General features: G+C 35.3%; 1 protein-coding gene across 1 annotated transcript in view; it reads right to left on the bottom strand.

Moving 5' to 3' along the window:
* Positions 1-22,721, bottom strand: part of CCDC73 (coiled-coil domain containing 73) — a 107,727-nt gene that overhangs the window by 2,675 nt on the left and 82,331 nt on the right. The window contains exons 12-16 of the mRNA XM_080814982.1: positions 17,790-17,900; positions 11,680-11,814; positions 6,240-6,417; positions 3,228-4,724; positions 1,136-1,269 (exon numbers count right to left, since the gene is read on the bottom strand). Of these exons, the coding sequence (XP_080671108.1) occupies positions 1,136-1,269; positions 3,228-4,724; positions 6,240-6,417; positions 11,680-11,814; positions 17,790-17,900 (2,055 nt within the window). The remainder of the gene's footprint in view (positions 1-1,135; positions 1,270-3,227; positions 4,725-6,239; positions 6,418-11,679; positions 11,815-17,789; positions 17,901-22,721) is intronic.

Here is a 22,721-nt window from a genome sequence, read left to right as displayed (position 1 = left end):
GTCATATTGGGCTTAATTGAGGTTTTGCAGCCTACAGCAGTAATTCTAGTTGCAGACATGTAGCTACATATTGCTTTGCTCCTTCCTTTCCCATCACTTCCTTTTAAAAATCACTTCATTACCTCTGTACCTCCTCTTTCTGCCTTAAAAGATCTACTCTTTGGCCTAAAATTCCCCCCAGTCAGATTACCAGTCTTCTTTGCATTTTAAAATTTAAATGAACTTAATTTTAAAAGGAAAATAAAATACACTGTTAAAAGCTGTTATTTGTTAAGGCTGTGCTAGTGCTGTAATTTTTGTTTTATAGGTGCTAAGGGAAAGTTACTTAGTGTGTACCTCTAAAATTGAAAAAAATATACAATGACTTGAAAATCGGCCACTGTGCAGTTGGTTTTTTTCTGTAAGTAATCTTTCCTAAACTTTTTAGGTTATACCTTTTAGCAGTTAACACCTATAATTGCCTATTTTTAAGATTTTGAACAGTACAGGCTTTTTCATGCTCAAGTTTTGCACTCTAAGATAAAAAATAGCTTATAAATTTTGCCAAAAAACTAATCAGCTGTGGTCAGTTGCTTTTCATATGACAAATGGACTTGTGGAGCCATGTAATCTCTACAAATACTTTGCTTAAAATATATATAATTCCATACTTATAATATCACATATATTAAGGGTATTTGATCCCCTTACATACTGTGTTCTAATGGAAATAATTTAAATTTTTCTTTGCAATAGTTTTACCAAAATGATGTAATTACTTAAGCACGATCAAGAACAATGGAACTTAATTGATTGCATTATTTTGAGACATCGTTTATTAAGATAAAATTTTAAATGCTCAAATGCCCCTACTCCTAAATTTAGGTGACTAAAAAAAAAAGTAGTACATACATAATACACTACCTCACACTGTCCTTCCCAAAACAGGCTGGGTTATATCTATTTGATTTATACACTGTGACTTTTTCCTGCTGTTTTCCATCAACCTTAATTGTGAAAAATGGTGCCATGTTGCCCTCTTGATATTATTTTGGAGATCAGTTAGGTCTTAAAGCATCCAGATGCATACAGTTCTACACATATCTGTAGAATTAGCTCACTAAGGTCTGCTCGGCAATATTTTTAATTGACTTACGTGTTCTGTGGGAAAAGAAGAATCGTAAAAAGTCTTTGCAGTTGCATTCCTCTCTTCACTGCGCTCTCCCTTGGGATCTGGATGGATACTCGAGTTATTCAAAGTGTCAGCAACTCTGTTAATGCTGGTAGTATCTAGTTGACAAAGAGGAAATGGCAACAACTGAATTTTATTCTCCAGGCACTCATTTTAGGACTGAACTTGTTTTTCTCTGATCCTGTTTATGCTTTTGTATTTAAAAAGTAACTTTTGTTTTTACTTTGAATATTCTATAGTTTTCACTGACTTTGCTCTTAATATACATTAGGCATTTCATTTCAGAAAACAAAATTTTATTGATACTTTCTAAAACCTGCTGGTTTCACGCTAAAATGAGTGAAATGGTGTAAATATCTTCTAAGACAAAATAACTCCCATAAAATGTTACCCTAATTCCCCTGGTTATTGCATTGCCACAGATGTAAACATATTAAGATTGATGGGAAAAAGTCTGAATCAACTAAAAGTCAGATTTATAAAATATATTTAAAGAAACTGGCCACAGTAAGAAGCCCAACAAACAGGCTGACTAGTAGGGGTCACTGGAATTTAATAAGTAGATAAAAATGATTTAGAGAAACATGTCAGCTTTGAAGGTTAAAAGATACTTGTATCTTTTATGAGTGGATATTTTACAAGTTGAATTTCTACAGAATTTTCAATCTCCCCTTCCATCCTTATTTATATCATTGAGCTTTAACGTAGAAGAAAAGCCTTGTGAAAAAACAGTCAACATGAGACCAGTGCCTTAACAGCACTTGTCTAACTTTGAATTCAACAGATTCAAAATTAATGGAATCTGAAGTTAATGCATTTTATTCTATTAGGAAAGTTACAATGTGTAAGATGAGGTTTTACAGTATTTTGATGGTTTCTGTTTTTCCCTGCATTACCTCTCTATGCTAGTAAACCTGATATGCTTATTTTGCTTTTAATTTCCAATTTTTCTCTTCAAAGTTCTATTAATTGCCTCTTTTTAAAAGTATCTGGTAGCTCTGGGGGCCGTTCAGAGCTTTCTTTGTAATCTGCATTTCTTTAATGGGTCTAAAATCACACTGTTCAACGGCCAAGTTCCCTTTAAAATCTAAGAATATCTTTAACAACCTCAATAACTTTCACTACGAGATTGCTATTAACAAAGTAAACTTTTTTCATGATAATCTTAAACTGCTGTTCGTTGTTAAAGTTACATCTGTACAGCATTTATACATGATATGTAGTATATTTCTATTTTTAAATATTTTTAGTAGGAAAAATTTCAAATACACAAAAATAGAATACGAACTTAGACCGTCACCCAGCTTAAACACCAATCAGTGTTAAGTCCTATGTATTTCATCCATTTACCTCTCCCCCAATTTTTATTCCAGAATATTTTTATAAAGCAAAACTTGGACACTTAATTCATGTGGTGGTTAGAATACACTATTCTCTGAAATGTTGAATATTTGAATGTTTTAATGTTGGTACATAACTAAGGGATTCCGTTTAAAGTGTCTGAGTTACAAGTATCAGTGATACGAAATGTATTAATGTTACACTTCAACAGTGTTTGTAAAATGAAAGCTGGATTCCGGTGCTGGTGAAGGGAAGCTAGAAGTAGAAAAGTCAAGGAAAGAGGGAGAAAATTGGGAGAAGAAAATGAGGGAAGTTTTTTCAGTACAGAATGAAAAGGAATAAACATGCCCACTGGCAGAAGCCTTATCAACAACTGAGATTCTAATTAGATAATTGTTGCTAATTTAAAATTAATTACCTGGACCTGTGATTGTTTCTGCTATTTCCAGTTCCTTGGTGAAATTTTTTAAAATTTTCAGTATGCATTTGCACCTTAGTACATGTTGATATCAGTGGCTCAGATTTAGGTGAAAAGAAATCCACTCATATTTAAATAAAACCTTTCCTACTTTTACATATATACATGTATAGAGTATCTTAGGTTTAGGTAAAAAAATATGTAAGTGGTTTCATTTTAAACATAAACAGCCCCTTTATCAGGAATAAGGAGTAGAAATGCAAATTTTAAAAGAAAACATAAACATTGTTTTCTTACCTGGTCCAATATCCTTCCTGATATCATCATAGTTTTTGCAAAGTGTCACTGAAACCACATTTTTGTTTGCTGATGGGCCTACTGGTCTCTCCTTCAACAAAGGAATGCTAGAAGTTGAAGTGCTCAGTGTTTGACTTTCAGTTTGATTTACTTTTGACCAAGGACTGGGGTCTAAGAAATTCACATATACTGGAATTTTCTCAGTTTTTTTATCTGAAGTTGAAAGATCAAAGGCTGACCTTCCACTTCTGTTTACTAAATCTCCAGATGGCTTCATGTGAAATGAACATGATTCTTCCAGCTGTCCTTCACTGTAAATTTTTCCTGAAACGATGTCATTTAATGACTCTGTTTTCTCTGTATTATTTAACAATGAATGCTGTCTTTCATTGACATTCACAAAAAGGAAGAGGTCATTTTTTGTGGCATTAGTTACCTGAGTCTCATCCATCTGACTCTCTTTATTAGAAAACTGTATTTCTGTGGAAGTTTGCATAGGAACAGCAATTTTCACGTCTTCAGCTTGTGAAATATGTATATTCTCATTTTTAGCCTGAAGATGGGAAGTGGTTGCACTGTTTTCTAAGTATCCCAGACGGTTCTTTAGCTGGCTAGTGTCCATCTCACTCAGATTTTCCCGCATAGCTCTTTCACCAGGGCTTGAGTTGGGTTTCACCAACACGGGCATAATATTAACATTTTTATCTGAATTCTTAATTACTTTCAAATTCTCACTGAAAGCAGCCGATGAAATGGGCTTGTTAGTTGCTGTGTCAGAGGGAATAGTCAGTTCAGGTGTCTCTGAAGTATCATTACAGATCTGCTGGAAAACTGAAGTTTGTTTAAATGGCAATACACTGCACTCACTTTTCTCATTTAACAGTTGCATTTGGTTTATTTTACATTGTTTATCATCTAACATAACATTACTTGACTCCTGTAAACTGTATTTCTGACACTGAACAGCATTCTTTTCTACATTGAGAGGTGAATCCAGATCTGCTTTGGTTTGGTCACTACTTGTAATTTCCTCCTCTGTGGCATTTTCTTGAATCCCTGGAAGCAATCTGAACCGTTCAAATGGTTCATCTTCAGAAATATCTTTCTTTTGATTTGTATGCTGAGCCACCTCACTTGGGATATTGTTAGATGATCTGTTATTATCAACCTCCAGATGGACATCTGCATTGTGAAGATCGAATCCTTTGGTTCTTTCTAGGAGTATCTTTTCTGTTTCTATTGATCTGTCTGCCACTAAAAAAGAATTTTTTGGTGATTTAAATTCTGTACATCCATTGTCTTTTCCTGAACCCACCTTGTCTTTTATTTCTGCAGTAACGGCTTTTCTAAAATCAGTAACATTCAAGGTTTGTGCTTGACTAATTAGTTCTTTTTCTGTGCCGACGTTTTTGCTTAGGGAGATTTCACTCTGATTTTCATCCTGAGATACAGTAGGATCAGTTTCATTCTTGGAGCTTTCTTCAAAAAGCTGTAAATCTGTCATGAAGAGAACACAGTAAATTTTTATATTATACCCTAAAACCTGCTTTTGTAAGACATAATGTATTACCTATTTATGTAAAAACATTTATCCTTAAATATTTCATTGGCCATTACACAAACATTACGGTACCAATTTTACTAAATATTGAATTCCCTTGGTCGTAATAACATTTAGCATGCTAAATATTTGGCTCTTCTCATATTAAATTTTGATTTCACAAAATATTTTTGGTTTAAAAAGGGGGAAGTTGAGGGTATTAGGAAATGGTTTTTAGTTTTCTAGTCTGTTACACTTCCTTTTGAGCATACAGTACAATGCCGTGTAAACACACAGCCAAGTAAATAAAAATGAATTTATCCTAAAAGTTAGACTCGAATTTCTATTACTACTGTCAAAAAATTATTTAACCAAGGAACCTGAAGATCTAATTGGCTTTATTAAATGATTCATTGAATCAGACAGCATCCTATCTAGCAAAGAAAAAAGAGCCCCATTGAGCTACAGAGGAAAAGGTTTTTAAAGGTAGAGAATGAATAGACAAAGGAAATTACTACCAAAGAATACATTGTTTTAGGCAAGGCCGCCCTCCTAAGGGGAAAGAAAGAGGTCCGTCAATGGATTTCTTACTGCTGACCAGAAGATTCCAGGTTGACTAATTAAAGGTTACATTCCTGGGGATTGAAGCTGCAGTTTGGTTGGTATTAAGTTTTGGTTTGCTGACATGGGTTCTTAACATGAGTAACTCCATTTTGGGCCTGTGGTTTTCTTTTTACCACTCCTGAGGATCCAGAATTGCTAACTGTTTCTTCAAGACTGACAATGACCACTTTTTATTCATTACCTTCTAAGTTTTTTAAAGTTTGGAGATAACTTTTGTGCAAATGTATAGAATACTTAAATACGTTTTATTCATCTACGTTTTAGCCATAGATTTCAAATTTTCCATATAGTTAAAATAACCTAGAATACGAAATTCAGGACTTGAAGGGCTTTAGTCCATTCATTTTCTCTACAACATCTCCACCAAGTGGTTGTTCAGCCTAGGTTTGAACACCTTCATAAAATAAGTCTGTGGTCTTTATAAGCAATTCTTTTTCAAGATAGACAAGTTTAGTAAATTATTTCAACGGTTACAGAAAGGAATTTGAACTAAGAAAAGTGCTCTAGGTCTGATACTCAGAAGGTTATTCATATCCCAGAGAACACACTCCACAAAGCAGTGAATGCAGAAAACAACGCAAAAAGCTACAGAGTAAGTGATAAGGAAAGGCAGAAACAGAATTTTCCCCAAAAATACTATGAAGAATAGCTCAAAAGAAGCCATCTTAAGACATACACAAATGAAAAAGTTTCTTCAACTACGTACAGGATCCTCAAAGCAAAGACTTTAATTGGTACTCCCCTGAATTCCATAGGTGGCCTTGCACAGCCCTTTGACAGATCCTTTATTTGTGGGAGAAAGGGGGAGCTCAGTATTTAAAATTAGAAAATAGCAATATGCTGGTTACCTTCTACAATGACTTCTATAAACGGACCCTCTTTCTTCTCCTTTTCTCTGTAGTTAGTATCTGAATAAAAACTCAAAGTATCTTTCTTTATTTCTTGCCCAGAATTGTATTTCTGTATGATGTCTTCTGATTTTTCCATTGACATTTCACTGTTTTTAGTATTTACTTCTGGAATATTCTAATGGAAAATGAAAAAAAATACCTTTAATGTAAAAACATTGTTAAATAGTATAAGACATCTGAACAAATTGTTCTGATAAAAGTACAATCTGTGTTTCAAGTCAACTATTCAGTTTCTATTTGAAGGCCAAATGACTTACTAAATGTAGTATACTACTCTTTGTAATAAGATCTCTTAAACCTCATTTTGTATAGTTTATCATGTTTAAACAAAACTGAGACCCTTTGAGGTTTTCAATGTGCATTCTACATTATTATATAATCTCACACATTATATATAATAAAATAACCACTCATTAAAAGCAAGGTAGTCATGGTTAGCAAACTGTTTTGAGTATTTGGTATTTTTATGTATCTTGAAAGTAGTGGATCAGTTCAACATCCTTTTATTCCCTCTATATTCAGCACATAGCCATGGAAACACTGCACTAAGCTTTCGGATATAATAAAGAACAGCCTATAGACCCTAGCCTCAAGAAACAACCCAGGAGGAAGACAGGAAAAGAATAATCTAGATGAGGATAGGAGGCACTCCAGGGAAAACAAAAAACATACACAGATGCTAAACACAAGCAAGATTATAGTCTTCATCAACTACTAGGATTTCTTTCAGCTAGAGCTTAGATTTCTGGGAGAATGGAGAGATGGGAGGCTTGAGGTAAGCTATGCCCAGGTCATTAAGGGCCAAATACAGCATGCTGAGGGGTTCCGGGAAGACCATGAGAAGTCACTGAAGGGTTTCAGACAAGGTAATAAACACGATCTGATTGGAAAGACCATTCTGGCTGTAGCATCAAGAACAGATTAACGTTTTCTAAACTTCATTGATTAAAAACTGCTATGAGAAGTAAATGTTCTATAACACAGCACACCAGATACCTACTCAATGAGATTATATTGTTTTCTATGCAACTTTATTTCATTTTTTAAAGAATGCTGGTCACAGACCACTAAACTAATTTACATGAACCACTAATAGACTGCACCTAGAAGTCTGAAAAATACTCAATTAAAGGGAGACAACATGAGGCAGAGAGATGGATCAGAAGAGTGTCCTAGTGCCATAGTCCAGGTGATTTAACAGTAGAGATGAAGAACTGAATAGATACATGAATTATTTATGAGCTAATCAACAGGACTTGATGAATGATGGGATATAAAACAGAGTCAAGGTTGATTCACAGAGTTTAGATTAGGTATGTAGAGGTGACTGGTGGATGTTATTTACTCAACTAGAAAACAGGAGTAGTAGCAGGTGTGGATTAAAATGTCATGGGTTGTTTGAACCTGCTGAGTGTGAAAAGTTAGTAAGATAATAAGGTAGAGATGTCTAATGAACATCTAGATTTATGAATCTGGAGCTTATGAGAAAATTTACCTGGAAATGTAGATTTGAAAATCATTGGTAGAGAGATGGCCACTGAAGATGTAAAGTTGATGAGACTAATGAGAGTATATTTTGAAGGAAAAAAGGGGTAAAGCATAAAATGCTAATGAAAACCACAAAAGAGGCAGAAGAAGAGAAGCTTGCAAAGGATAGATCTGTAAAGGAGAATGACAAAAACAGTATGGTAGTTACCAGGAGCTTTGTAGTCTTGGATAAATAAGGGTTCAAATCTGGTTTCAGTACTTACTAAGTATGAAATCTTAGAAGAATATATTAGTTAACCATTGCTGTGTAACAAGTTACCCAAACTTAGAGGTTTAAACCAGCAAACATTTATTATGCCATTGTTTCAATGAATCAGGAAATCACAAATGATTTGGCTTGGTGACTCAGGGTCTCTCATGAGGGTCTAGGCAAGCTGTCGTTACTGGAAGCCTTTACTGGGGCTGGAGGGTCTGCCCCTAAGAAGGCTCACTCAATGGCTGGCGTTTGGTGCTGGCTGTTCGGTGGGGTGCCTAAGTTCTCTTCTATGGGGCCTTTCTTCCTCCAGGAACCTGACTCTACAGGGAGAGAGATGGACACAGGATCAAAAAGGTTTTTTTGTGTACCTTGTAAAATGAGAGAAACCTTAGCATGTTTAATTGTAAATGGAAAAATATAAACTAGTAACTCACAAAAGAAATATAACTGACAAACATAAGAAAATATGTTTGGGGCACCTGGTTGGCTCAGTTGGTAAGCATCTGCCTTTGGCTCGGGTCATGATCCCAGGGTTCTGGGATCGAGCCCCGCATGGGGCTCCCTGCTCGGTGGCCTGCTTCTCCCTCTGCCTGCTCCCCCTGCTTTGTTCCCATTCTTGTTTTATCTCTCTATGTCCAAAAAAGTGAATAAAATCTTTAAAAAATACATGTTTAATAAAAATGCAAATTAAAACTGATTAAGAATTCAGAGAGTTTGGGTATACAGGTGTTTTTATATGTAGTTGGTGGGAGTATAAACAATCTTCCTGGAAGGCAGTCTCACAATATGTGTCAAAATTACAAGGAGCAAGCTCTTTGATCCAGCAATACTATTTCTGGAAATTTATCCTAAAGAAATCATCACAAAAGTACACAAAGATATTTGTATAAGGATGTTCTACAGTAGAGGAGTAGAGAGATTAATTATGGCACATCTCATTCATACAATTGGAACTGTGATACATGTCAGTTTCTACTGACTTAGCCACTATTTAAGTTAAAATAAAAAGGCAGTTTCTTGAAAGGTTTAATTTAGACTCAGCAAATCCACTCTAGGTTTATACCTCCCCAAAACTGAAAACAACTCACATAGATGGTTGAATGCCAGTATTCAGCAGCGTTATTCACAGTAGCCAAAAGGTGAAGACCCAAGTGTCATTAACAGATAGATAAACAAAAGGTGGTATATCCATTCACTGGAATATTATTCTGCTATAAAAAGGAATAAAGTTCTAATATAGACTGTAACATGGGTGAACTCTGAAAACCTCATGCTAAGTGAAATAAACCAGATAAAAAGGACAAATATTACACAATTCCACTCATATAAAATATATAGAATAGGCAAATTCATAGAGTCAGAAAGTAAATTAGAGGTTACCAGAAGCTGGGGAGAAGGGAGTTGGGGAGTCACTGGTTAATAGTTAAACAGTTTCAATTTAGAATGATGACAAATTCTGGGAAATAGTGGTGAAGACTGCACAACACTTTACTTAATAATTAATTGTAATTAATGCAATTGAATTGTAATTTTAAATGTCAACAGAAAGGACAGATGAATTTAGCAAAAAAAAAAATTTAACTATTATAGATGTTCAAAGATTTAAAGAACATGAATATAATAAAAATATACCCCCCCAAAAGAATCAAATGGAAATTCTAGAGATGATATATACACTATCTGAAATAAAAACTCACTGTATAGGCTTAACCAAGATTAAACATATTAGAACAAAAGATAATTGGACTTCAGGGCACAGAACAATAGAAAATCCCAATAGGAGAAGACAGAGAAAAAAGACTGAAAACAATGTGCAGCACCTGATAACCTGGGGGACACTATCAAGCAGTTTAATGTATGTGTAGTTGAAGTCCCATAAGAGGAGAAGAAGGGGACAGAAAAAAATCTTTGAAGAGGTAATGACCAGAAATTCACCAAATTTGATGAACGCTCATTCCACAGATTCACAAATCATTCAATAAATCCCAAGCAAAATACACACAAAGAAAACCAAACCAAGGCAGGATATGATAAAGAGGGATGTGAATGTAACAACTGTAGACTTGCCAGAAGCAATGCAAGCAACAATGCAAAGCGTCTTTAAATGAATGAAAGAGAAAACTGTCCATCTAGAATTTTAGATCCACTGAAAATACCCTTTACAAATTAAGGAGAAATAAATACTTCTCCAGACAAATAAAAGCTGAGAGGATTCCTCACCAGATGTGCACACACATGCATGCACTTATACAAACACACAAATATTAAAGGAAGCTCTTCAAGCTGAAGTACTAGGATACCAGCTAGAAACCTGGATCTAATGAATAAAGAGTGCCTGAAATGGTAAATATGACTGAAGGTAAAAGACATTTTCTCTAATTCTTCATTTTCTTAACCAGGTTTAAAAAAAGGTTAAAATTTTAACGTAAATAACACTATATGGTAGAGTTGATAACATGTAAAAGTAAAGTGTATTACAAAAATAACACAAAAACCAGGAAGGAGAAAATGAGAATATAGTATTGTGAGCTTCTTACTAATCAGAGAATTTGGCATAATCTTATTTGAAAGCAGACTATAATCAATTACTCCAGAAAAAACTTGGCAAACTATGGCCAGTGTGCCAAATATGGCCTACTGTTTTGTCAAATATACTTTTAATGGTACACAACCATACTCATTTATGAACTACACAGCTCAGAATAGTTTAAGTAGTACATTTTATGTTATGTATATTTTACCAGAATAAAAAAATACAAGGAACAGTTCTCAAAGAGAAAAGACTTCCTCATGTTATTACTCAACATGAAGGAATTATGAATATTCCCTTTAGAAAAAGTCACAGGATTAAAAAGGATACATAATGCAAGCACTAATCATTAGTGCTTCTCCCACTAACAAGTACACACACACACACACACACAATCAGTAGGGATAGAAAAGACTTGAATAACATTATCAACCAGCCTGATCTGACAGTTATAAAACATTCAACCAACCAATAACAATACACATTCTTTCAAGGGCACATGAAATATTCACCAAAATAGAAGCACTTGGGTGGCTCAGTCCACTAAGCGTCTGCCTTCAGCTCAGGTCATGATCTCAGGGTCCTGGGATCAAGTCCTGTGTCTCTCTTAGGCTCCCTGCTTAGCCCCTCCCCCTGTTCTGTGTGCATGCTCTCTCTCAAATAAATAAAATCTTTTAAAAAAGAAGAAAGAAAAAAAAGAAATATTCACCAAGATAGATAATAGGCTTGGCTAAAAAGCAAGTCTTTTTAAAGAAACTCTTAATCTCACAAACAAACTGAGGGGGGCTCGGGGGTACGGGGGTAGGGATAGGGTGGCTGGGTTATGGACACTGAGGGGGAGGGTATGTGCTATGGTGAGTGCCGTGAATTGTGTAAGCCTGATGATTCACAGACCTGTACCCCTGGAGCAAATAATACATTGTATGTTAATTTAAAAAAGGATATTTAGATTTAAAAGGATATATTTAGATTTAAAAGGATAAAAGCCTTATAATTCATTTTTTTAAAAGTTGGGACCCTGAAAATATAAAGCAGAGAGAAAATCATCAGTAATGGTCCTAATTTCTTTTAAGTTTTATACCCCCCAAACACTTGAATTTTACCTGAAGCTTCTTGTCTTCCTCAAACTTCTTCTGATCACATAATTCATTGTAATGTTCTTGTAACTTAGTATGAGTTTCTTTAAGTGATGATAACTCATTTTTTATTTCATTAATTTCTCCATTAAGTTCTTCAACCTAACACAAAATTTAACCAAAATGAATAGTTATATAAATGTGTTTTGTATGGGGATGCCTCAGTGGCTCAGTCAGTTGAGCATCAGACTCGTTTCAGCTCAGGTCGTGTCTCAGGGTCCTGAGATGGAGCCCTGTGGTAGGCTCTGCTCTCAGCAGGGAGTCCACTTGAGATTCTCTCCCTCTCCCCCCGACCCCCCGCTCACATACACTCTCATAAATAAATAAATAAATAAATAAATAAATAAATCTGTTTTGTATGATGATATTTTATTAACACAAATTTTTGGAAATAGTAAAAAAAATTAAAATGATCCCAAAGCAATTACTAATATTGAGAGCTACCATTCATTGAATTGTGCTGAGTACTTAAATACAATTTCATACTCCTAAAAATCCCCAACTTACAGGTGAGAAATATGAGGCTCCCAGATGTTTAAGTAATTTGCAAAGATCAGGTGGATATAGTCAGGCAGGATCCAAATCCAAAACTAAATATAGGGGTTGTATTCTTAATTACTACATTTAACAACCTCTTCTTACAAATGAAAAATTATTTTTTTAAAATTATCTAAAAGTTAAAACTTCATTACTTTCTTGAAGTTTTATTTTCTTGTTGCAAATCAGACATACAGATTTTATCTCAACTGAGGGACAAGTACTAAGCACTAAGTAGTGCAAAAATAACTGACACTTGAGCCTGATATTTACATCCAGACATGGGGCTTTCACTGGCTGTTTAAAATCTCTTTCACGGGAACCTCAAATATAAGACAAAGTAAGTGCCACTGAGTCCCTGTGGAGGCTAGCAGACATGAACTCCCCTATTACTTTCCCGTCATCTCATCTATCCTTAACCTTTTGTTTTTATTTATTTGACAGACAGAGATCACGAGTAGGCAGAGAGGCAGGCAGAGATAGAGAAGGTGGGGAAGAAGGCACTCCAATGAGCAGAGCCCAATGCGGGGCTCGATGCGGGGCTCGATGCGGGGCTCGATGCAGGGCTCGATCCCAGGATCCTGGGATCATGACCTGAGCCGAAGGCAGAGGGTTTAACCCACTGAGTCACCCAGGCGCCCCTATTCTTAACCTTTTAAAGATCTATCTGTGCAAGGTGCTTTTTTTCCAAGGCTCAACTTTCCATGAGTTTTTTTTATCCCATCCTTTCCTATTCCCCTCAAAGCTTAGTTCTGGCACTAATCTCTTCCCTGTTGCTTATTCACAATTCTTCCCACCATACCAGCATGTTCTCTTCCGCCTTACAAACAGAACTAGAACAAGAACAAGACTTTAAAAAGGAACAAATATGCTCTTCTCACAGTCTTAACTCATTTCTCTCCTCGACCCAATTACTCTCTCTCTCTTTAAGATATTTTATTTACTTGAGAGAAAGAGAGAATGAGAGAGCAAGCATGAGGGGGGGGGGGGTCAGAGGGAGAAGCAGACTCCCCGCTGAGCAGGGAGCCCGACGTGGGACTCGATCCCAGGACGCTGGGATCATGACCTGAGCCAAAGGCAGTTGCTTAACCAACTGAGCCACCCAGGTACCTATCTCTCTCCCTTTAAAAGAAAAAAGATCTATTTCTTTTAGAGAGAGGAGAGAATGTGCATAGGTTGGGAGAGGGGCAGAAGGAGAGAATCTTCAAGCAGAATCCCTGCTGAGCATGCTGTATGTCGTGGGGCTTGATCTCACAACTCTTGAGATCATGAACTGAGCTGAAGCCAAGAGTTGGACACTTAATGAATTGAGCCACCAGGAGTCCATCTCACTGCTTTAATATAAAAGTCCACACTTGGCTACTTCCAAATTCTAACTTCCCAACCCTCCTTAACAACCTGACTCCTGCCCTCACTATTCTACAGATCTCCCCCCCACACACACAGATACCACCTGCAAATTAGCCAAAAGGCTTTTCCCCAAGTTTCATACCAGTTAACAGCTCTGCAGCATGACTGTGTTGACTGCTTGTTCTTGGAACAGCCTCTTTTCTTTGTTTTCATGGTATTACTCTTCCTATATCCTCCTACCTTTCTCACTGTTCTTACCAGGCTCCTCCTCCCACCCTGTCCCAACACACACACACCCTACTGTTTCTTCTTTAACCTTCTTCTCTAGTCCTCTACTCCTTCAATAGATGATTATAACTATACCCTGAAATTTTATCTTTATGCTAATAAACCTTAAATCTGTATCTCATCTCTCAACTTCTCTCCTAAGATTAGATTCACATTTCCAAATGCATGGTATGCATTTCAGGCTAGATGTCCTGCAGGCACTATACATTCAACAGCTTCCAAATTAAAGTCATTCTTTTCATCTACCAAATCTGCTTCTCCTTTTACATTTCTTATGTGAATTAATGATATTATCATTCTACTTGTTACACTAATCTCAGAGTCATGTTTGACTCCTTTCCCCTTCTAATATTTATTATATATAAAATAACACTATCTGCTAATTCTACTTTTAAATGTTTTTTGCATCTATTCCTCTTCTCTATTCTCACTACTGTTACCCTAATTCACACCCTCAAGGAGTCAAAGTTGCATTCTTTACAGTATTCTTGCTGCTCCTTCTCCACAAAGCCATCCTCCATACTGCTGCAAGAGTAATTTTTCTAGGGGCGCCTGGGTGGCTCAGAGGGTCAAAGCCTCTGCCTTCAGCTCAGGTCGTGATCTCGGGGTCCTGGGATCGAGCCCCACATCCGGCTCTCTGCTCAGTGGGAAGTCTGCCCCCCCCCCGCCTACCTCTCTGTCTACTTGTGATCTCTTGTCTGTCGAATAAATAAATAAAATCTTTAAAAAAAAAGTTATTTTTCTAAAACTCAGATCTGACTATGTCACTTCTCTGCTTTAATATTCTCAGTGGCTTTCCATTACTTATAAAGTAAAATTCAACTTCCTTAGAAAGGAGCCTCTTGGAAAATGATCTCAACCTATTTTCCAATGTCACATTCCACATATCCTGTGCTTTATTCAAATCAGACTGCTCATCACTCTTGAAAATAGTTTCATGCCTCCAGGATTTTTCCTTTCTTTACCAAATGGAATGCCAACAAGATGGAAAGAGAAGTGTAGGAAATGGGCACATATTGTTAGTGAAACCTTACTTAACGTTTGAGGCCAAACTAGTAACATCTTTTCTCTAAAATTTTCTCCAACATAGCTAAATAGATATGATTTATTTTGTTCTTTCATAGTAATTTGTTAATACTACCCAAACCACTCCATGCTATTGTAGTCAATTTCATAGTTATCTGTCCATTTGAATGTGAGCTCTTTATTGAGCTTTGTATCTTGGGCATCTCTGAAAATCCAGTACCTAGAATAGTGACTAATACACAGTAGATGCTCAACAAATGGTATAAATTGAGTTCCTTTTGTGACCTGTGCTTTCCTCTAAATAATTTCTGAATATCCTCATTTATTGTCTTTTTGTCTATATATACCCATTAGCTATATAACTAGTCAAATGAAAACAGATACACATTACACTGTTCTTTGTAATATTTCAATGAATTTTAACTATACTGTCTAAATATATTCACAAAATTTTATTTGTATAATATCTCTTTCACTGTTTTCTGGGAAAATAGTTTGTATGATTCCATCTTATTTTTATCTGTATCTTTTTAAGTTTTTAAAAACCCATCTTGATCCAATCTTAGTAGCAATACCTTCAATAGTCTTCACTCAAGAATGGTGAAAAACGGGCACCTGGGTGGCTCAGTGGGTTAAAGCCTCTGCCTTCGACTCAGGTCATGATCCCAGGGTCCTGGGATTGAGCCCCACATCGAGCCCCACATCAGGCTCTCTGCTCGGTGGGGAGCCTGCTTCCCTTCCTCTCTCTCTGCCTGCCTCTCTGCCTACTTGTGATCTCTGTCTGTCCAATAAATAAATAAAATCTTAAAAAAAAAAAAAAGAATGGTGAAAAACTTACATAGTGATAGAAATACAATTAAAGAGCAGATCTAACCTCCCATTCAAGAAAACTCTTAAATAGAACCATAGCAGCTTTTTCTTTAAAAAAAAAAAAAAATTTATTTGAGAGAAATCATGTGCATGAGAGGGAGAGCACAAGCAGTGGGGGGAGGGGCAAGGGGAGAGCGAAAAGGAGACTCCCCTTTGAGCAGGAAGCCTGATGTGGGACTCAATCCCAGGCTCCGGGATCGTGACCTGAGCTGAAGGCAGACGCTAGACTGACTGAGCCACCCAGGCGCCCTCAGCTTTTTCTTACTTAACTATGTTCTGTTTAGTACTAAAGCATATGGAAGTGAAATGACTGTAGAAGCTAAAAAATCCTATTTCACACAAATTTATAGAAATTTGTATGATACAAATTTATAGACTGAGGCCTCACCAGTGAAACTGAATGGTTATTTTTCTAAATTCAGTGCATTTTTCCTTGTGGGAGGGGCATGGTTATGGTTTCAGGGAAAATGAATGTTTAATTTCTGAGTGCAACTAATCTCTCTTTTTTTGGCGTGGTTCACATGTTTCAGTATATCCTCTTTTCATTTTACAGTTCTCCTTATCCTGACAGTACCATTTCCATGATTTTTAAATATCAGGAGTGAGAAGGAAGTGTTAGGATGCAATGTAAATTTGCTGAAGTTAGAATGAATATTACTATGCTTGTTGCTTAATAGCTTAATAAATGCTTAATAAGCATTTTTCAGTATTCTGATACAGCTAACTATGAAATACTTTTTGAGATTTGGATAAATCTTGAGATTTTGAGATAAATTTTGAGATTTTGGATAAATCTTATTAAATTCATCAGTGAAGACTTGATCTGTCCAAAATACAAATTAAGGGAACATGTTAGCTTGGGAATGAAGTGAAAACTCAAAGAGTTACTTGTATAATAATTTATATCAAAATTGTCTACAAGAAAATGTTTATCAAACTGGTATTTGGATACATATTAGTATAAAATATATTATATTGTTAAGTATTACAAAAATATAGCATAATTAGTATAATAGTCCAGAATATAATCTTTCTATCCCAAAATATAGTTTTCATAAACTCATAGTGACCTTCTACTGTGCTAATAATTCTTTTTAAAGAATCAAAAAGAAAAATACATATTAAAATAGAATAATCAATTTTGGGGCCTACCAATTTTTATTTTTATTTTATTTTTATTTTTTTAAGATTTTATTTATTTATTTGACAGAGAGAAATCACAAGTAGTCAGAGAGGCAGGCAGAGAGAGAGAGAGGAGGAAGCAGGCTCCCCGCTGAGCAGAGAGTCCGATGCAGGGCTCGATCCCAGGACCCTGAGACCATGACCTGAGCTGAAGGCAGAGGCTTAACCCACTGAGCCACCCAGGCACCCCAAGGGGCCTACCAATTTTTAAAGTGAAACTTTATATTTTACAACTTTAATTTATACCATCCATTTCATACTTTTATTTTCTACTTTACTAAAATGAAAGTTTAGTGTAAAATAAACGGATGTGGTTTAAGGAAACAGCTATGTTTATAACATATCAGCTCTTCATGATAAAATGTTAATACTACAGAATTCCACTACCATACACATGTTCTAAACATGGCTTTAATACATCTCAACAAAACTGCTGAGGAAAGCTAAACAGATCAGCTAATAGTACCTATATAATTATTTTAATCATTTTCTAAAATACTATGCAGTTGTTTTATGAAAAGGTAAATTAATTTTTCTTTGTCACATATGGGAAGTCATTCAAATTATATATATCAATATTTATATTAATATAAATATACACACATATATATGTGTGATTTTTCATGCATGAAAGCATTACAGGCAATTTTATTAAATTTAGCTTTTCAAAAGCATTTACTTTTTGGAAATACAAGTGCAAGAAGAATGTGTGTCTGACTCTATTCCTTTATTATTTTTGCAATATTTTCTTAGCATTTAATAGTTATTTTAAATGTCTACAACTACTTAAAATACCTTAATATTTTACTATTTTATAAACCTACATGCTTTTTCCAAGTTCCCAGTGCTTTCTCATGCTCATTTTGAAGATTAAGGAACTTTTCTTCATTTTCTTTTACCTTCTCCCTTTGCAGCTCATTATCTCTTTCAAGGGTCTGCAATAAAATTAATTATCCAAAAAATAATCAATACCACATTAATGAATTTTGATGTGTTTTATGTTGCTTGGACCTTTGCTTCTAACATGCTGAAAGTGCCATACAGATCAGTGATAATGTGCTATCTCAACAATAATTTTCATAAATTAACAGAAAGGTGCTTATAGTTTAGTTAACAGGAAATAGGGGGAGGTTATGAAAAAGAAATGGCTATAAAAGGGTATAAAAACATTGCCATTATTCAGTTTCACTGCATAAGTTTTAATGTACTGAAAAAGTAATATAAAGTACAGCACTGAAAAATATGAAATGTAGCATAATCCAGCCTAACTCTACTACAAAATTTTAACTACCACAAAACATTTTTTCCGTATCTGTTTATTTTAGAAATTAACTGGCTAGAAAACCCTTAAATATAATTTTAATTTTTTAAATTTCAAATTAACACTTTTTTTAGTACAGGTTCAGTATTTACCATATTAAATTATTACTTCATAAATTAACATAATATAATCACCACTATACAACCCTCTCCCCCCAAAAAACCTTTAAGAGTAAAAATACTGTTTTCTAAGACAAGGGTTTTAAAGCTCTTAAATTACTGTCACCAATATTATTAGGTTTCTTCAGTGTCTGCTGATAATCCAAGTAAACTTCCATAAAAAGATAAATAGCTAAGAACTCTACCCACATGTCTAATACATCTGGAATTTTTAAAATTCATTTGTTTATCATTATTAAAGTTATTTACATTCAGAGTAAACATTTCAAGCCACACAAAGGACAGAGAAACAAAGGTAACGTGTCCCTCTATCAGCTCTCCAGTTCTCCTCCCCCAGAGGTAATCACTTTAGCAGTTTCTTGCATAGCCTTCCAGAAATTGTCTCTATCTTTTTTAATGCAGATGAGACCATACCATATATATTGTGTTCTTCTGCAATCTGTTTTTTCTTTAAAAAAAAAAAAAAGAGTATTTTTTGCTTCCTCTCCATACCATTAAGTACAGATCTATCTCATTTTAAAGGCCTCATAGTATTCCACCTACTTAAAGAGTTTTCTATTATATCTAGAATACCAATACACAATGATATAATTATGTAAAATTATGGAAAAATCTAATAAAAAGCATTTTACAGTTTTAACATTAAAATTCTCCTCCAGCACATAAAGAACATTATTGTGCTTTGATAGCCTTCAGTGAACACCTATTTTGACTGCCTTTACTTCAAGATAATGTAACTCTTTATAGAAGTCATGTGTTTTTAATTTATAAGCAAATAATAGAGCAGTTTCTAAATATTTACAATGTGTTTATTTAATAGCAGCTTACTATTTTAACATTCTAACTAATATAGTATCTATTTATACTGATAACACCATATTTTGGAAGAGACACAAATCAAAGTTTAGAGATGTGAGAAAATATACTACGGCATCTATGTAGTAATAATAAATGACCAAGAGCAGTTTATTCTTAAAACAGTGTATTAGATGTCAGTCGTTTCCTGTACCGACCCATAGCCTCATCTAAAAGAAACTGCCTATATCAGATATTCTGTTTCCACATTCTGGAGATTTTCCATCCTTCCATTACAGTTTGGACCTACTGATCTTTCAGTCTGCTACACTGATCGAGTGACCTCTGAAGATTTCCTTCTCTCTTCTGGGGTTGGTCTCTTGGTTCCTAGATCCTGTTGTTTCCTCTTTCCTGGTTTATTCCCTTGTCTTGGTAAAGTAAACCTTCCTTTACTTCTTGATAAAGGAGGCACAGGTGGCACATTTTTTGAGGTCCTGCATGTCCGAAAATACCTTTTTTCTACCAAAACATAATGATTCATTTGGCCGAATACAGTACAATTCTGCTTTAGAAATCAATTTCTCAGGGGCACCTGAGCGCCTTGGTCTGTTGAGCTTTCAAATCTTGGTTTGGGCTCAGGTCATGATGTCAGGGTCATGAGACTGAGCCCCATGTGAGGCTCCACACTCAGCAGGGGGTAACCTTGTGCCTCTCCCTCCCCCTCTAGTCCCCTCCTTTCTCTGTTTCTCAAATAAATAAAGAAAATGTTTAAAAAAAAAAATCAATTTCTCTCCAAGCACTGAAGGCATGGTTCTATTATCTTCTGTCTTCCAGCACTACCCGTGAGAAGCCGGAAGTCATTATGTTGCTGTTCTTATTTTTAATCCTTTGTGTGTGACCTAATTCTTTTTTCCACAGTTTTAGAATCTTCTCTTTTAGTATAAAATTTCATAATGATATACATTGGTGTTGAGCAAAACAAACTCAAATTCTTCAGTTCTAGGTTACATTCCCATTATTTCTTTGGTCATCTCCTCTCCATTTTCCCTGTTCTCTCTGAAATTCACCAGACCTCTTGGAGTGAATCCCTAATATTCTTTCCCTTCTGTTTTCCATCTTCTTGTCTTTTGGTTCTACCTTCCAGAATATTATCTCAATATTACCCTCCAATTTTTCATTGTACTTTTTATGTCTGCTGAAATATTTATTTTAAAGGTTCTCTTTTATTCTTGAGTGTTTCTTTTTCTAAAGACTCCTAATTCTTGTTTTTGTGGATTAATAAATATATTTCTCTTAATGGAGTGTGTTCTCTTAGATTCTCTAATTTGTTTTTCATTACCCTGTTAGTTTTGTCTGATTTTCCTGGTAGAGACTTTCTTCAAGTGCCCAGTGATCCTTAACTACATGTTCATGTTAAAAATAAGTATTAAAAAGCTGGCTAAAAGTTTTGTCAAATGATGGGCTTTGCTGTAGGTTGATCTGGTTGAGCAGTTTCACGGGGAGCACTTAACTGGAACAGCCTGAGCAAGTCAGTTCCCAAAGAAAGGAATCTTCATTCTCCTGTATGGAAGTGGTAAGGCTAGCTGTCCTCTAAATAGGGAAACAGAGCAGGGAGGTGTCAGATGTCAGTACTTAGAGTTTCACCCTGTTTTCAATATAATTCTCTCAGTAACATATATTGGTAAACTGGCTCCAAACTTTCATTCCAGCCACGGGCAATTTCAAGCCACCACTAGTTTCACAACCAGCTCACAGAATGACAACAGCTCTAACAAACAGCTCCCCTGGTATAAGCCGTCTCCATGACACTACTGAATTTCCCCACCTCAGCTGTCCCTCAAACTCTCCAACATAAATATCCAATCTCCTGCCAAGTAGAAGACAGGCAGTGCCGTGTGCACAGGCTAGGGAAGAGACTTTGAGGGAAGCTAGCTTCTCGTTTCTTCCACAGGCCTTCTAGCTCTTGGCTTCAGTCGCATCTCAGCTTCTGAGGCACACTGTGCTTGCAGTTCCTCAGCATTCCTGCACCTCTGGCTTGGGTTTCTACATTCTTTCATTTGCTAAGTGAGCTGCTAATTTTCCATTTGGTTCCCACTTAAAACTTAATTTTTATTATTTCTTCTCTTTACTTGTCCCTGTGGATTTATTAATGTCATTTTATTGCAATTTCAGAAGGAAATAGAAGTTAAGGTGTGGGTTCAATTCAACATGTTTAACCAGAAGCCCAGATCTGGCAACATCTGAACTTAAGAAGATTCTGAATGGATTCATTTTTAATCATTCATTAATTTAATAAAACGTAATGAGCTCCGACTGTGTGCCAGATACTCTTTTAGGCTCTTAATGCTACATGCATGAAACTATTAATATTCTCAAGGAATTTAGACTTTAACAGAAGATTATTTGTATCTGCATTAAGAAACCCAAAAACCATCCTGAAAAAATGGATATTGCAGCAAGCCAAAATAAAATCCTCTGTTAATGTTTTAATACACCAAAAACTAAGTAATTTACCCTGGCTAATACTATGACTATCGGAGCAAACTAAGTAAATTATTTTTGTTAACACTATGACTACAGCAGCAGAACTACACTTACATTTAGACCAAACTATAATTAAATCATAGTAGAAAATACTCTGTCATGGGAATTCGGGTTTCTATTCTTCAAACTGTACTGTCAAAAAAATGAGACAGATGACAGCATGATTGCAGAGCACTGAAAAAAAGGAGGCCATTATGAAGAGTAATGATCCCTTTTAATATAGGTGGAATTAGAATGCTCCTCAAGAAAAACACTTGAGATATCTATTCAGCATAATCCTCAGCAACAGTTCAACATTAATATTTGTTATACTATATATCAGCAGTTCTCCAACACCAGTCTGTAAACCAGTACTGACTCACGACAAAATTTCACTAGTTAATGACAAACAAAGTCTATACAAGTCACCAAAGGTCTTTTCTTGTAAAGGACTGTATCTATTCTGAGATTATATCCTTAATATGTGGGGTTAGAATATTCTTTTTTATAAAATAAAAATGATGACAGATGTTGTTGCTCATTTTTAATGTCCTTACTTACCAAAATAAAAAGCTGACAGTTCTATCCTGTTCTTGCCATTACTTTGCATGAAATTTCCATTCGAAATTTAGTTTCTCTATGTACTATCGAGGCTCAAATAATAATGGTGCTAGTTAAAGAGGCATTCGGATTATCTAAAATATTGGCACTTAGAGGTAAAAACCCTGGGATCATAGTTATAGTCCCTGTTAACTCAAAGAACACATGACTGTTTGTCTCTGTGTCTACTGCACGCTCTGCAGAATTCAACAACACATAAACATGGCATTTAGAGCTCATGAAGGGTAATTTAAAAAGTGGTTTTCGAGTAAGTGATCTAACAAAAGTGGCAGGTCTCACAGATCTAGGAAGAATACATTAACAATGCAGTGTTGTAGAAACAGTGCTAGAGTATAATCAGGTCAAAAATTTAGTTTTGGGTTTGCCACTAATTAGGA

The sequence above is a fragment of the Martes martes genome (genome assembly GCF_963455335.1).
Source record: "Martes martes genome assembly, chromosome: 10".
NCBI classification, from domain to species: domain Eukaryota; kingdom Metazoa; phylum Chordata; class Mammalia; order Carnivora; family Mustelidae; genus Martes; species Martes martes.
Note: the sequence above shows the minus strand (reverse complement) of the source record. Positions and strands in the feature narration are given on the sequence as shown.